Source organism: Lithobates pipiens, unplaced genomic scaffold (assembly GCF_037356315.1).
Source record: "Lithobates pipiens isolate NorthernLeopardFrog02 unplaced genomic scaffold, aLitPip1_a1.2 Scaffold_22, whole genome shotgun sequence".
NCBI classification, from domain to species: Eukaryota; Metazoa; Chordata; class Amphibia; order Anura; family Ranidae; genus Lithobates; species Lithobates pipiens.
In genome coordinates, this window is record NW_027507784.1 from 96,560,199 (window position 1) to 96,577,393 (window position 17,195).

Below are 17,195 nucleotides of genomic sequence, written 5' to 3' on the forward strand. Positions count from 1 at the left end.
TGTTGAGGGCATGTAGCCTGGTATGGTTCAGGAGGGGGGGCGCTCTCTCGTCCCCCCCTATTTTCCTGCGGCCTACCAGGTTGCGTGCTCGGATAAGGGTCTGGTATGGATTTTTGGGGGGACCCCATGCCATTTTATTTTTACATTTTTTTGCGTGGGGTCCCCCTTAATACCCATACCTGATCTGAAGGGCCTGGCATGAAATTTGGGGGGACCCCCACGTATTTTTTTTTTTTTTATTTTGGTTAGGGGTTCCCAGGATATTTGGGATATTTACTATAGCAAAATGTACAAAATATTGTGTTTCTTTCAAAATTGTTGCTCTTTTTTTGTTTATAGCACAAAGAAAAATGAAAAACCGCAGAGGCGATCAAATACCACCAAAAGAAAGCTCTATTTGTGGAAAAAAGATGTCAGTTTTGTTTGGGTACAACGTCGCACGACCGCACAATTGTCAGTTAAAGCGATGCAGTGCAGAATTGCAAAAAGTGCTCTAGTCAGGAAGGGGGTAAAATCTTCTGGGGCTAAAGTGGTTAAACTATTTTACTTGTCTCTATTGGAATTTTTGGAATAAATTGTGACATACTTCACCATGGAAGCCCTATTCTTTTTTATTTCCCACTGAATCTTGGATACCTGCTGTGGCTATGGTAAGTATAATTTAACTTGAGAATACCCACAAAACGTCCGGTACAATCTGCTGAGTGAATCCCGTCTGACCATCCGTTCGAGCCAGTGTTGTGGCCGTAAGGAATTTCTATATGGATTGTCGTTTAAGTGCATATGACTACCTGTGATTAAGGATAAGCTCAGGCGTGTTCACACACTCCACGTGCAGAGCCCGCCAGGAAGCCAGTGCAGCGCTGCGCTAATCACAGGCAGTGAGACATTGCCCTGATGCGGAGATCGGGCAATGCCTCGCTGCCTGTGATTAGCGCAGCGCTGCGCCGACTTCCTGGCGGGCTCTGCATGTGGACCATGCGAACACACCGGAGCTCATCCCTACCTGTGATGGGTGTCATGGGATTTAGGATTTGTGGCAGGTGGTGATGGTGGTGGAAAGATTCTTGTTATACCAGGACCCCGAAAAATTCAGAGAATTGAATGAACTTTTTGAATATCATATATACTAAATTGTATATGAAATTGTATATGTACTTGATCACTTTAATATTGTTATCACACATAATTCACACTACATATGGGTACAGAGCACTTGCACTTTAAATCACTTTGAACATATTTTAGAGAGAGCACGGTTTAATTAATTTTATTAATTATCTTCTCCATTTCCATATATGCTTCCAAGAGCTGCTCCCACATTATTGTTTATTTATAACCATTTCCGCAGGTTGAGAGGTGTTTTTCTCTTCTACTTCATTCAGCTGTTAATTTTGGTCTCCAGTAAAATGTCGGGCGCTGTAGAGGGGCGGGGCGGAGTGTCGTGTTTCCGGGGCGGGTTCAGAGGAGCGGTCCCCAGCTGTGTGCAGCCCGTTATCATCCCCGGTCGGGTCCTGAATGAAAGACGTCTGCCGGGCACAGCAGCATCATGGCGGCAGACGGCAGCACCCAGGTGGGAGAGGAGAGAGGCGCCACCCTGTGGAGGGGGGAGGGCAGTGCTGGGGACACATTTTCTTCATGAGGGACACATCGGTCACCTGACCTGTGACCCCCGGGAGGTCAGAGGTCACATTACACTGTGACTCCGGGAGGTCAGAGGTCACCTTACTCTGTGACCCCCCCCCCCAGGGGTCGTTGTAGAGACATTAATTTCTCTGTGGGGCTCATTCACAATGTGCGCTTCTCTGCACCTCATCACCGCCAGGCATCATAGCAGACAGTACTATGGGGCCCCTTCACACCACATCAATACTGTGCGATGCAGAACAATGGGGGACATGCCGCACCTTTCCACAGTGCAACTTACCGTACTGCTTACAGTATTGTACAGAGCGGCTCTGAACCTTCTCGTCTGGGGTCTCCCACTGCTGCTTTTGGCTCCTCCTCCCTTCTGAATGCAAGACACTTGCAGGCTCCCAAGCTATGTATGTCCATTGACGCACACAGCGTGGCCCTGTCACCCTCTGCTCTCTCCTCACAGGATTTGATTGGAGAGAGAGAGAGCACAGCGCTGGATCACGATAGGACGCAGGAAAGTATTTTGGGGGGATTCTGGAATGAACTGATCATGGAAGGTTTCTTTTACCTTAAAGCGGAATTCCACCCAAAAATTGAACTTCCACTTTAAGTACGCGTGACCCCCTGACATGCCACATTTGGCTTGTCATTTATTTTTATTTTTTTGGGGGGGAGGGGGGCGGGTACCTAGTTTTCACAGGTACCCAGCTCCTACTTCCTCTCCTGGTGCCGCGGCCCTGGAAGGAAGTTCTCCTCTAGCCCTCTCCCTCCCTGCAATCTTCTGGCTTCACAGGTCCCAGAAGATTGCCCGTCCATTCATAACGCACAGCACAGCTCGCGCCTGGTTGTGAAGCCACAGCCCCGGTGCCCACACTTGTAATGCCGGCGCCGCAGAGAGGAGGTGGCGAGAAGCTTTCTTTTGGTGATATTTAATCACCACTGGGATTTTTATCTTTTGCTAAACAAATAAAAAAAAAAAAAGTTTTCTTAACCGCTGAAGGACCGCCTCACGCCGATGTACGTCGGCAGAATGGCACAGCTGGGCACAAGCACGTACAGGTACGTTGCCCTTTAAGTGCCCAGCCATGGGTCGCGAGCTCCATGACTGGGGCCGCAGACCCGATCGCTGTCGGTGTCTCCCGCGATCGGGTAACAGAGCTGAAGAACGAGGAGAGGTCTGTGTAAACAAACCTCTCCTCGTGCTTCCTACTGAGCCTGTCACTGATCATCTCTTCCCTGTTATAGGGATAGACGATCAGTGACGTCAGACACCAAGCTACGCCCCCCTACAGTTAAAAAAAAACACACACATAACCCCTACACTGCCCCTTAGTGGTTAACCCCTTCACTGCCAGTGAAATTTTTACAGTAATCGGTGCATTTTTAATTGCACTGATTTCTGTATTAATGCCAGTGGTCCCAAAAATGTGTCAAAATTGTCCGACGTGTCCGCCATAATGTCGCAGTTACAATAAAAATCGCTGATCACCGCCATTACTAGTAAAAAAAAAAAAAATATTAATAAAAATGCCATAAATGCTATCCCCTATTTTGTAGACACTATAACTTTTGCGGAAACCAATCAATAAACGCTTATTGCGATATATATATATATATATATATATTTTTTTTTACTAAAAATATGTAGAAGAATACGTATCGGCCTAAACTGAGGAAAAAAATATGTTTTTTAATATGTTTTTGGGGGATATTTATTATAGCAAAATGTAAAAAATAATGCTTTTTTTTTTTCAAAATTGTCACTCTTTTTTTTATTTATAGCACAAAAAATAAAAACCGCAGGGGTGATCAAATACCACCAAAAGAAAGCTCTATTTGTGGGGAAAAAAGGGCGTCAATTTTGTTTCGGAGCCACGTCGCAGGACCGCGCAATTGTCAGTTAAAGCGACGCAGTGCCAAATCGCAAAAAGGGGCTTGGTCCTTTAGCTGGAAAATGGTCCGGCGCTTAAGTGGTTAATTTCTGTTATAAAATTTGGTAAATAAGTATTTTTTTCAGCTGCACTGAGGAGGAGGAGGTGCTGATAGGCTGCACTGAGCAGGAGGAAGCGCTGATAGGCTGCACTGAGGAGGAGGAGGCGCTGATAGGTTGCACTGAGGAGGAGGAGGCGCTGATAGGTTGCACTGAGGAGAAGGAGGCGCTGATAGGCTGCACTGAGGAGAAGGAGGCGCTGATAGGCTGCACTGAGGAGAAGGAGGCGCTGATAGGCTGCACTGAGGAGGAGGAGGCGGCGCTGATAGGCTGCACTGAGGAGGAGGAGGCGGCGCTGATAGGCTGCACTGAGGAGGAGGAGGTTCTGATGGGCTGCACTGAGGAGGAGGAGGCGGCGCCGATAGGCTGCACTGAGGAGGAGGAGACGGCACCGATAGGTTGCACTGAGGAGGAGGCGGCGTCGATAGGCTGCACTGAGGAGGAGGCGGCGTCGATGGGCTTCACTGAGGAGAAGGAGGCGCTGATAGGCTGCACTGAGGAGGAGGCGGCGCTGATAGGCTGCACTGAGGAGGAGGAGGCAGCGCTGATAGGCTGCACTGAGGAGGCGGAGGAGGTTCTGATGGGCTGCACTGAGGAGGAGGCGCTGATGGGCTGCACTGAGGAGGAGGAGGCGGTGCCGATAGGCTGCACTGAGGAGGAGGTGGTGCCGATAGGCTGCACTGAGGAGGAGGCGGCGCCGATAGGCTGCACTGAGGAGGAGGCGGCGCTGATGGGCTGCACTGAGGAGGAGGAGGCGGCGCTGATGGGCTGCACTGAGGAGGAAGCGGCACTGCTGATGGGCTGCACTGAGGAGGCAGCGGCGCCAGTGGAGGCCTGTCCATAGGGGCGCCCGGGCGCCGCCCCCCCTCCTCCCATGTAGTCAAAAGTAAAAAAAAAAAAAATTTAAATTTCCCTCCCTATGTGCACGGGCGCAGTGCAATATAGGAAGCGCCACGTCTATGCAATCACAAGATTGCAGATGAGGCGCTTAATTTGGCCAAAAAAAGAGCGCTCTGTGGCGCAGCCGATCGCGCCACAGCTTCCGGCGCGATCGACTGGCCGAGCAAGTGCATAGACTTGCACTTTGAGTGAGCGGTGGGCGGTGCTTCTGACGTCACTCAAGGAAGTGACGTTGGCAGGCACTTCTCTGTTCTGCCCGCCTGAGAGGATCAGGTAAGGGGCTGCTTAGAAATTCTTGATTATTCATTCAGCCCAGCCGCCGGTACCCCCTCCACAGGGTTACTACGGTGGCCACACTTGGCAGCGTACCCCAACCCCCCTGCTAAACAAGATTTAAAGAGTGTTATTATCGGTGGCCGGCAGCATACACCCCCCCCCCCCCCCAAAGAAGCTTTAAAAAAAAAAAAGGGTTATTAATAATAACCCTTTAAAAAAAAATCTGGTCTGGGGGGGGGGTATGCTGCCTACTTCCAATATTAACCCTTTTTTTTTAATCTTGTTTGGGGGGAGGGGGGCAGGTATGGGGGTTAATGCTGCCGACCACCGATAATAACCCTTTTTTTTTTAAATCTTGTTTGGGGGGGGGGTATGCTGCTGACCACCGATAATAACTTATTATCTGTGTTTGGCAGCATACCCCCCCCCCCCCAAACAAGATTAAAAAAAAAGGGTTATTATTAATCTTGTTTGGGGGGGGGGTATGCTGCTGACCACCGATAATAACTTATTATCTGTGTTTCGCAGCATACCCCCCCCCCCCCCCCCCAAACAAGATTTAAAAAAAAAAAAGGGTTATTATCGGTGGTCAGCAGCATACTCCCCCCCCCCCCCCCCCAACAAGATTTACAGGTTGTAGATATGTGCGATTTGCATGTTGTAGATATGTGCGATTTACAGGTTTTAGATATGTGCAATTTACAGGTTTCAGATATGTGCAATTTACAGAATGCAGATGTGGGATTTACAGAATGCAGGTATGTGCGATTTACAGGTTGCAGAATGCAGATATGTGCGATTTACAGGTTGCAGAATGCAGATATGTGCGATTTACAGGTTGCAGAAAAGGTGCCTGATGTGGTTATACACAAAATAGGCATGATTCATCTGCTTTAGTAGAGCCTTGTGTATAATGTGCAGCCTGGTATATGATGTGCAGAGCCCAGTGTATAATGTGCAGCCTGGTATATGTTCTGTCGGCAGGGAAGTGATAGATTTTCTATCTGGTAATAAAATCTATTGTCTCCCTTAGTAAAGACACCGTACAGTTGACACTAAAATACTGGCTAGGCACGCAATTAACCCTTTGATCATCCTAGCTATTTAACCCCTCTGCAGCCAGTGTCAGTGTATAGTTTTAGCACTAATCACTGTATTCGTACACAGCCAATTAAAAAAAAAAAATCTTCATAAACTTTGTTCAAAATGCATTCTGATACGTTTTTGATTTAAAAAATACCAATAAGTGTATATTGATTGGTATATATTCTGGAGTGTGTGTGTGTGTGTGTGTGTGTGTGTGTGTGTTTTTTTTTTTTGTATATACTACTAATGAAGGTGATCAGTGACATATAATGGGACTGTGATATTGCAGCGGTCAATCTGACACTAACTGACTCTGGGGGAAACTGACTAACTGCCAGTGACATTAATACAGTGATCATTGATAATACTATTCACCGGGGCTTAAGAGTTACTGGCCACCAGTTGCCCCACCCCGCCCCTAATCCGGGCAAGACCTTGTTTGGCAGTGGCCGGCATTTCAGGTCCAAGCTGTGTCAGAGGGAGTTCCCCCTCTGTGTGTGATCCGGCCCGCTCTCCTCTCCTTCTCCACAGTTTCCTGGCTGATCGCTGGGTGAAAACTTGTCTCCATTCAACCCAGCCTGCGATGCGGCTCCTCACTCACTCTCAGATTATTTTTTCTCACCAAATGTGAGCAGACGAGTAGAAATTTTGAGGGCTGCTTATACTGTTACTGTACTAATGATACTGGTTGGGAAGGGGTTAACATCTAGGGTGGTCAAGGGGTTAAACGTGTGCCTAACAATGTGTAAAGTGAGCTGCTTTTTACTAAGGAGAAACTGACAAATCGCTCCCTCTGTACAGAGCTCTGGGCTGTGATTACACACATCTGATCAGCAGGTCCCGGCGATTAACCATTGGCCAGGACATGCTGACAGGTTCCTGCTGTGTACAATCACAGTGGGATCCAGGCAGGGGGGCAAGCATGCTTGTACCATAAACCCATAAGAAGACATCGCTTTGCCTACAACCACTGCTTGCCCACACAGCCGCTGCTCCTAATTTGACAACCATGTGGGTAGGGTTGCCAACTCATCCCTTTAAACCCAAACACATTAATTGCACAGGTTCTGTGGCTGATTAAGGTGATAAATAAACTCGCTTGGTGCCTTATCTGCATTTAATTAACCACTTGCCTATTGGGCACTTAAACCCCCCTCCTGCCCAGACCAATTTCCAGCTTTCGGTGCTCTCACACTTTGAATGACAATTACTCAGTCATGCAGCACTGTACCCAAATGAATTTTTTGTCCTTTTTTTCCCACCAATAGAGCTTTCTTTTAGTGGTATTTGATCACCTCTGGGGTTTTTATTTTTTTGCGCTATAAATGAAAAAAGACCGAAAATTTTGAAAAAAAAATGCATATTTCTTTGTTTCTGTGACAAAATTATGCAAATTATTAATTTTTCTTCATAAATTTTGGCCACAATTTATACTGCTACATATCTTTGGTAAAAATAACCCAAATTAGTGGATATTATTTGGTCTTTGTGAAAGTTAGAGAATCTACAAGCTGTGGTGCGACCCGAACAAGCCAGGAAAGTACAAATACCCCACAAATGACCCCTTTTTGGAAAGTAGACATTCCAAGGTATTTAGTAACAGGCATGGTGAGTTTTTTTTTTTTTTGATGTTGTCATTTTTTCCCACAATTCTTTGCAAAATTAAAGGGGTTGTAAAGGTAAATGTTTTTTCACCTTAATGCATTCTATGCATTAAGGTGAAAAAACATCTGACAGTGCCTGCGCCCCCAGCCCCCCCGTTTTACCTCACCCCTCGAAAGTCCCGCGCTCGTCCCCCGACGTCCTTTCCACCGTTCAGCCTGGCCGCTGATTGGCTGGAGTGGATGGATGGAAAGCAGCGCAGCCATTGGCTCGCGCTGCTGTCAATCACATCCACTGACGCGGAGCGCAGGGGGCTATAGCCGCTGGCTGTATCATGGGAGCGCGCCCGCAGATGCTTCTCACCATGCGAGGGAGCTCGCATGAACGTGATAGGCATCTGAGGGAGGAAGCCAAGACAGCTGCCGAGGGACCCCAGAAAAGTAGGTTCGGGGCCACTCTGTGCAAAACGAGCTGCACAGTGGAGGTAAGTATAACATGTTTGTTATTTTTTTTAAATTCACTTTACAACCCCTTTAAGATTTTTTATTTATTTTTATTTTTTTTTCCACAAAATTCTCTCACATGGCATGAGTATACCACAAAATAAATTCTGCTACTCCTCCTGAGTATTATGATACCACATGTGTGGGACTTTTTCACAGCCTGACCACATAGAGAGACCCAACATGCAGGGAGCGCCATTACGTGTTCTAGGAGCATAAATTACACATCTAACTTGTTGACTACCTATTACACTTTTGAAGGCCCTGGAGCACCGGGACAATGACACGTGACACTGATGACAGATGGCACTGATACGTGGCACTGATGACACTTATACGTGGCACTGATGACAGATGGCACTTATACGTGGCACTGATGACAGATGCCACTAATACGTGACACTAATATGTGGCACCGATGACACTGATGACAGATGGCACTGATAAGTGGCATTGATGACATGTGACACTGACAACAGATGGCACGTGACACTGATACGTGGCACTGATACGTGGCACTGATGACACTAATATGTGGCACTGATGACAGATGGCACTATGTGGCACTGATGACAGGTGGCACTTATACGTGGCACTGATGACAGATGGCACTTATACGTGGCACTGGGGACAAATGGCACTGACAACAGGTGGCACTGGGCGAGGATGGCACTGGGAGCGGATGGCACTTTTTTTTTTTTTTAACTCACGGCCGCTGCAGCGGTTGATCTCTCCTTTATCACACGCTGTCTGTGTGAGGAGGGAGAGCGGCGCTGAGAGATGATCTCATATGTTTACATATGAGATCATCTCTCATTGGACACGCTGATTGTGCTGTAAACGGCCGCTGTGATTGGCCGTTTACAGCGATCTGTGACTGGCTGTGTCCTGGGGATACGGCCAGCACAGAACTTCCCCGATGCGCGCCCGCGGCGGCGCGCAGAGGGGAAGTAAACAAGAGGACATCCAGGGACGGCCTCCCGGCAGTTAGCGTCCGCTCTGTAGCCGTCTTTCGGTTGTAGGGCGGGCGTGAAGCGGTTAACCTCAGAACCTGTGTAATTCAAAGGTTTTCGGGTTTAAGGCTGGATTTACACCTATGCATTTTTAGTGCTTTTTGCATTTTGCAGATTTGCACTACAGAACGTGTTCCATAGGAAACCATGGTAAATAGACTGTAGTGCAAATCTGCAAAATGCACTAAAACTGTATAGGTGTGAATCCAGCCTAAAGGAATGAGGTGGCAGCTCTATGCGGGTATGCAGCCCTAAGCGCAGACAGTATGCGTTTAGGGCCATGCGCCAACACCATAAACGACACTTAACGTACTGAATAATGGATGTGCTTACCAAATAAATTTGACCTCTTTACATAAATAGCAGTATAATACCTGCTCACATATGTGGACTGGAGATGTGAAAGAAACTTCCTCCCCGGAGTTCAGACACGGGATATATGGAAAACACAATAGAGATCCATAGCATAATTCTATTTACTAAAGGGTAAAACAAACAAAAAAAAGCCAAGCAGCTGCTTACATTTATGAGTGCCCAAACCTGGCGCTGGGGCTGCTAGCTCGTCTGTACTGTGTAAGTATGTGGATGCCTGGCTACCACCTCCTAGTCCAGCGTGCGTTCCACCAGCCGAATGAGACAGCCAAAGGGACCGGATATGACGTAGGATAATGTGACCAGGTAACCAAGGGTTCACCATAATGACATGTCGCTGACAGCAGTAGCTCTTTGTGGTTGTCTGCACAGCCAGTGATTACCTATGATCAATGCTGGACGCACTTTTTGTATGTCCAGCAGCTGTCATTGCATGCAGTTACTGACTGTGCGGATAGTTGTGAATAGCTGCGGCCGCTGGCGACCTGTCATAGTAGTGATTGGGGTCGGTGGCCACACATAGCCGCTTATAGCAGCAGGAATTAGAAGATTCCTGCTGCTGAAATTTGCACCGGCCTCACCGATGTGAGTGTAGCCTTAAAGCAGGGGTTGACAAATGTGCTTGGAATCTAGGAGCCAGCTAAAAAAGTTAGGAGCCAGGTCCATGACGGCGATCTGGACCTGTCCCTGGCCTGACATGGAGACGAGTGAGGGGAAGATAGCCCCCCAGCCCCCCACCTGTCTCCAAGTCATTGCCCATAGCTCTTAGAGGGACATTTTATTTGTTTTATTTTTTTCAAATGACGATTTTTTTTTAAATTGCATTTTAGTGTAAATATGAGATGTGAGGTCTCTCTGAGCCCAGATCTCATATATAAGAGGACCTGTCATACTTTTTTCTATTACAAGGGATTTTTACATTCCTTGTAATAGGAATAAAAGTGACACACATTTTTTTTTTTTTAAAAGAACAGTGAAAAAAATAAAAATAAAAGTTAAAATAAGAAAATTTTTTTTTTTTTTAAATGCGCCCTGTCCCGCCAAGCTTGCGTGCAGAAGCGAACGCATATATGAAAGCGATGTTCAAACCACACATGTGAGGTAACGCTGTGATCGGTAGAGTAAGAGCAATAATTCTAGCCCTAGACCTTCTCTGTAACTCAAAACGTGCAACCTGTAGAATTTTTTAAACGTCTCCTATGGAGATTTTAAAGGGTAAAAGTTTGTCGCCATTCTATGAGCTGGCGCAATTTTGAAGCATGACATGTTGGGTATCGATTTACTCGGCGTAACATTATCTTTCACAATATAAAAAAAATTGGGCTAACTTTACTGTTGTCTTATTTTTTTAAATTAAATAAATTATTTTTCCCCCAAAAAAAAGTGCGCTTGTAAGTCCGCTGTGCAAATATGGTGTGACAGACAGTATTGCAACGACCACCATTTTACTCTCTATGGTGTTAGAATAAAAAAATAAAAAATAATAATATATATATATATATATATTGTTATGGGGTTCTAAGTAAATGGAAGGAGATAGCTCCATTAGCATTGCTGGTTGTAATTCCAACGGCCACCACAAGAGGGCGCCATATTCCAGAAGGAACCATAGGATCACAGAAGGCCTCAAAGCCGGGGGCTCAGTTACCGGCCGCCGGCGGCGTGGCCCGACGCAATCACGCCGGGGGGGTCCACGAAGACAGGATACCCCCAGCTGTGCTGCCCCAGGCGCCAGGTCGCTAATTCTAGTCGCAAATGCGACCTGGCACCCGGGTTTTGTCGAGCCCTGCCTTAAAGTGATTGTAAGGTCCCTTTCACACAGGCGCTTCTTAGCTGCCAGTAAAACATTTGAGTACTTTTGAAGAGCTTTTTAGGTGCTTTTGAAGAGCTTTACATTAATTTCAATGCAGAGTGGTGTTTTTTCACTGCCCTGCCAGCCCACTGCCCCAGTGTGAAAGCATTCATTGATTTTAATGTAAATAGGTTTTGATTAGCTTTTTAGGCGCTTTTTTTTTAGTGTGAAAGGGGTCTTTGGGTCTTTTTTTTTTGTTTTTTAAATAACAAACATATCATACTTACCTCCACTGTGCAGCTCGTTTTGCACAGAGTGGCCCCAATCTTCCTCTTCCAGGATCCCCCAGCGGTTCTCACGGCTCCTCCCCACATCAGATAACCCCCTAGGAGAAGCTCTCTCCCAAAGGGGTTACCTTGCACCCGCGCGCTCCCGATCCAGCATTCGGCAGGCATAGCTGCCAAATGTATGGCTCAGCCCCTGGTGCCCACATCATTGGATTTGATTCATAGCAGCGGGAGCCAATGGCTGCACTGCTATCAATCTATCCAATCAAGAGCCTAGAACCCCAGGCAGAAAGACAGCGTGTTCCAGTCGGGTCAAGTTCCAGAGCTCAGGTAAGTAAATTGGGGGGCTGGGGGGCCGGTCACTGCCAGGTGTTTTTTCACCTTAATGCATAGGATGCATTAAAGTGAAAAAAAACACGAAGGTTTACAACCCCTTTAAGCAGAGAGAGCTCTGTGGGTCACCACAGGCTCCAAACCATGACCATTGTATGAATGGCTCACAAAGCACAGGCTCAGTGCAGAGCAGCCCCTGGCATGTCTAGCCGTTGGTAGTGTCACCGCTCATTTCAGGAGATGAACATGAAATTTGCATAATAGAGCACCCCAGGTTTTAGTAGCCCCAGGGTACTTCTGGATGTCTGCTTTCAGTCTCTATGCTGTGGGCTATTTAGGTACAGGTACTCTTTAAGTGTCAGTAAGGGAATATTTCTGTGTGTCCTAGAATTATTTTTCAGGTGTGAAAAGTATATAACGTGTTATAACGGCAATTATTGGAAAAAGTTTGTTTTCTAGCTCTCCTTCACCAAAAAACAAATATGCCAGTTCTGTGACGGTGAAGATGTTCGATAACATTGACAGCTATGGATTAGATGTCCGGGTTCATTCACACATACAAACTGTGCTGCACAAATACGCTCTGACTTATGTAATGGACGTTTATGGATGAGAAGGGAACAATCCATCCAGCAATGGAGTTCCAGCTGTGCTCTGCAGACATCTACATAGTGTCATTTATAAGGGTGTTCAGACATGAAGGATGGTAGGAAGTACATCATGGGGTACAGTCACTGAAAACCCACTTTACAAATGAGAGTATCACATTATTCTTCAAATTCAGTTGGTTTCCTTTCTTAAGTAGTGAAAATGGCTGACAGCAGCTGCAGCCAAAGGCTCTCGCTGCTGCCTGTATATCATGTGCGACCAGGAAGAGAGGAGGGTGGTGCTGCACCCAGGACAGCGCTGGATCATGAGAAGAGGCAGGTAAGTGTTTAGTGATGGGGAGAGAAAAAGTAGTGGGGAGTTTTTTTGTACCTTTTTAACGTGGTTATGAATCCTAAACATTTTTACATTCCGTGCATTAAAGTAAAAAATGTATAGGCATCAGGATCGCCCCCTCACCCTTTATTTTACCTACCCTCATTCAATCCAGTGCTGTGCCCATCTGCAGCAGTGCTCTCCCCTCACGTTCTGGTCTCAGCCACTGGCTCCCACTGCTGTCAGTCCAATCCTGTGACCAGGAGGCGGGGCTGAGCCACACTGACTGTGTCTACGGGCAGGCAGCGCAGCTCAGGATGGAGCCTGCAGGTGTGCCCCCATGGGTAGTCACTTCCTATGGTGGCACATCAAGAAGAGGAGGAGCCAGCAGAGGCTCAGAGCAGGAGTTTGGTGCGTCTCCATTTATTGTTTCAGGTCCAAACTCAGCCAGAATTTTTGGATGTATTTGGACCTGAAATGGACCAATAGATGCACAGGGCTCCTGTGCAATTCACACCGGAGCCGCTGCGGAGATGTGTGAGCCGACTCCATAGAGAGCTGGTCACAATCTCCTGCTATGCGAATTGGATGCGGAGAAAATTCCTGCATCCGATTCGGAATAGTGTGAACCCAGTCTTAAGGAGAAATGGGGCCAAAGCTCTTTTGGCTCCACTTCTCCTGTGGGTCACAGGAATGCACTTAGTTCTGCACTCTTGTGACCCAGATTCAGCCGACAGCAGGCTCAGCAAACCACAGAGAGCTTGAGCCAGCCGCTCCAGTGAGTGCTGTAGGGGCAGAGCAGAGAGCCGCTGACTGAAAGTCACTGCTCTCTGCTCACTAAAGTCCAAGAACTGAGCGATCCGCTTTCTTTGATCACTCAGTTTAGAGTATAAATGTTTACTTTAAAATCCTGAACTTCTCTTTTAATGCAGAGATTGTGTTAAGGTAAAAAACACTTAGACTTTAGAACCACTTTACGATGATTTATGTACGTTATTTTGCAAAAAATTTTTTTTACCTACTGCTATTCTTTTAAAACTAAGGCCGCTTTCACACAAGTGGACCAATTGGGTATTGCCGCTCCAAGCCCAAAGTGTTATGTGTTTCCCCGCGGGAACTAAGGAAAAAAGTTGCTGGCGTCAGGTTTCACTCATCCAGAAGTGGCCGTATAGAAGGTGTTCTCCGCCACTCGCCCAGCCCAGTGCATGGTGGTGTATGCGATGGTCTCAGCCAATGCTACTCCACTGGCCATGCCCACTGACGCCTTTCGCCTTGCCCACCAGGGCTTAGCAATAGAAGTCATGTGGCCAGTGGAGCAGCATCAGCTGAGGCCATAACATACACCTACAGTACATGCTTCATGCTGCTGTGATGTCATTTGCACCCAGAAGATTTAACGGGTGGAAATTTTGTTTCAGACACCCAATGGTTTCATCAGGTGTGTGTAAGGCAGGTGCTGTTGAGTCTGAAGGAAGTCTTAAAGCTGAACTCTAGGTTTCAATTTTAATTTTATTGGATAGTTCTATTGATTCAGCTTGGACCAATGTAAGTATGCATATGACACACCCATGGGTCCCATGCCGAGTGACTGCCCTGCTACATACATAGTCATCACAGGGATTCACTTGCTTGACATTGGCACCATTCACAGTGCCTTTTTCTAATTGAATACAACACATTCTCTGATTGGATGAGATGGAGATGTGTTCAGCCTGCAAGGCTTTCTGTGAATGGTGCCCATGCCAAGTGAGCAAACCCTTATGGTTACTACAGAGCAGGGCAGCCGCTTAGCACAGGACCTGGAAGACAGCGGCAGTTGCTGTTGTGGTGACAAGTACAGTGATTCTGTGCCTCCAAGGTGGTCCTTCGGGTATGGCATATGAATACTGATTTACATTGGTCCAAGCTGGACCAATGTAACTATGCAATAAAATCCATATCTGGAGTCCAACTTCAATGCATTTGGATACAGACTTTCATAGTGTGAGTGGCATTTGGAATGTTAGGCCTATGAAGAAATCCATTGTCCAGGGATCTGCATAGGGAGATTACTCTACTAATTATTTCCTCTTTTTAGGCTTTAATCAATTACTACTGCCAGGAAAAGTACTTTCATCACGTTCAAACCACCTCTAATGAAGTTCTCAAGGAGTATGTTAATGATCCCGTATTCCTCTTTTTCCGGGCCTTTGGGATGTTAATGGAAGGTAATTGGTGTTAAACTGAAAATAATTCTCACTAACTCTTAACTGTAATAACCTCAGTTGTTTCAATGTTTTCATATGTTTTATTCATTTGGGATTCTACAGATCAAGTGTCGGAGTTCTTCCAGGAAATGGAAATGATAAAGGATAAATCAGATGTTTCTCTGTGTTCTCTTATGGCTTTAATATATGCTCACAAGAAAAGCTCAGATCCAGGTAATTTTTAGTTTCCATACAAAATATTCTTTTCTACAATCCTCCAAAGATCTATCCAATTAGATTATCTGATACTAAAACTACCCATAGTTGGATTTCTCTTGTTCAGACCACAGGATGTACAAGAGAAAATCAGTATATTCCACCATCCATGCTAAAGAAATCCTTAAAGTGGAATTACAGACTTTTAACTACCTAAAGCCCCATACACACTATCAGATTTTCTGCTGATTTTTGTCTTCATATTTACCAAAACCACATATAATGCATACAAATTGAAACTCCTAAGGTTTGACCTCATATTATATGGTTTTGTTAAATCTGAAGGAAAAAACGGCAGAAAATCTGATAGTGTGTATGGGGCTTAAGTCTAAAATGGCTCCCATCCCCTTCTAACTCCTAACTACCCTGTAGAAGGAAGATGCGTTTATTAACCTATTCTCAGGGTGCCCCGGTCCGTTCTTGTGATTGGCTCCCAGCAGCCAGCTTAAGGGGAGAGGAGGGACAGCTGACAATGAATGCCCCATAGTAAGGCTATGAGTGATGTCACCTACCATTTCAGCCGCTGTCTGCAATTCCGCAGATCCCCAGCTTATTAATACCCTTGTTCAGCAGATCTCCTGCTCAGTTTTAAGCCCTAGCTCTGCTGATTCTCTTGTTTGCTGATCCACTTCTTTCTCTCTTCTGGTTCCCTCTCACCTCCTGCTATAATGCTGTCATGCTGCTCACCGTGTGTGACATCTGGTAGTTTCTTTTGCTCTGGTCCCCTGGCCCTGCTGATTCTCTGGTTTGCTGAGCCTCTGTCACTCAGTCCTCTGTCTCCGGTCCCTGACCACCTTCTTCTGATGAACCTTTCCCATGTTGCACACCATGGTGTACCATCTGCTAGTTGCTCTTTTCCAGTCCAGACCCCACTCCCCTTCCTGCTGCTCCATGCTGTACACCAGATGTGATGTCTGCACCAAGACATTTCTAGAATATATACATGTAAACCAAAAGTGACTGCTGATGATGTCTTTCCGATTCACTTGTTGGTTTCCCAGTGCATCCTGGGATATCTCATACCTAGGGGTGCAATGGATCGTCACTGATCTGTGATTCGAACGGGTCACCCCACTCGGATCGGCACATGGTGCGATCCGTGGAGCGCTCCGCAGTCACGGCCTTAGGAAAGGCCGCGGCTTCAGCCTAGCTCCGAAGCGACGGCCATCTTTCTACACCCAGGCCGTTTACAATGTGATCGCTCCATCAAATGATGGAGTGATCACTTGTAAACAGGTTCCTCTCTCCCCTCTCTGTACTGATCTGTACAGTGGAGGGGAGAGATCGGATGGATGCAGTGTTGTGTGCTGCATCTGTAGTGCCCACAGTGCTGCTCTTTGACAGTCTACTCTGCAATACCCTGCCAATACTCTGCAATAACCTGCCAATACTCTGCCATACCTTGCCAACACTCTGCCGTACCCTGCCAATATTACAGTGGGGGAGATTGTGGATATTACAGTGGGTACTATATGGCGGTGGAATTTTCACAGGTTTTTGCAAATTCAATTATTTGCTGATCCGAAAAATTATCCCATCTGTGACTCTGATCCGAGGAACGATCCGATCCCTGAGTTTTTTGATCCGTTGCACCCCTACTCATACCTGCAAAACCTTAAAAACAAGTGAGGCTAACGCTGAGTAAAAGCCTCTCAAAAGCTTCAGGTACTGTAAGCGAACATTGTCTCTATGGAGGCTTTGGACGTGCTTTGAAGCACTAAGCCCTTGTACACACGGTCGGAAATTCCGATGGAAAATGTCTGATCGGACCGTGTTGTCGGATAATCCGACCGTGTGTGGACTCCATCGGACCTTTTCCGTTGGAATTTCCGACCAACAAAGTTTGAGAGCTGGATATAAAATTTTCTGACTTTGTCCGATCTTTTGTAGAAAATTGGAAGATCAGATTAGATCAGATTAGAAGATCGGACAAAGTGCCACGCATGCTCAGATCAAATTACGACACCAAAGCTATTGGCTACTAGGCGCAACGTAGTCCCATCGCAGTGCATGAACGTCA

General features: G+C 46.5%; 1 protein-coding gene across 1 annotated transcript in view; it reads left to right on the forward strand.

Annotated features, from left to right (window-relative positions):
• The first annotated feature begins 1,459 nt into the window (after positions 1-1,459).
• The window catches only part of TTC21B (tetratricopeptide repeat domain 21B), a 119,280-nt gene continuing 103,544 nt past the window's right edge, over positions 1,460-17,195 (forward strand). Inside the window, exons 1-3 of the mRNA XM_077447923.1 lie at positions 1,460-1,573; positions 14,791-14,920; positions 15,023-15,133. Coding sequence (XP_077304049.1) covers positions 1,550-1,573; positions 14,791-14,920; positions 15,023-15,133 — 265 coding nt within the window. The 5' untranslated portion in view covers positions 1,460-1,549. The remainder of the gene's footprint in view (positions 1,574-14,790; positions 14,921-15,022; positions 15,134-17,195) is intronic.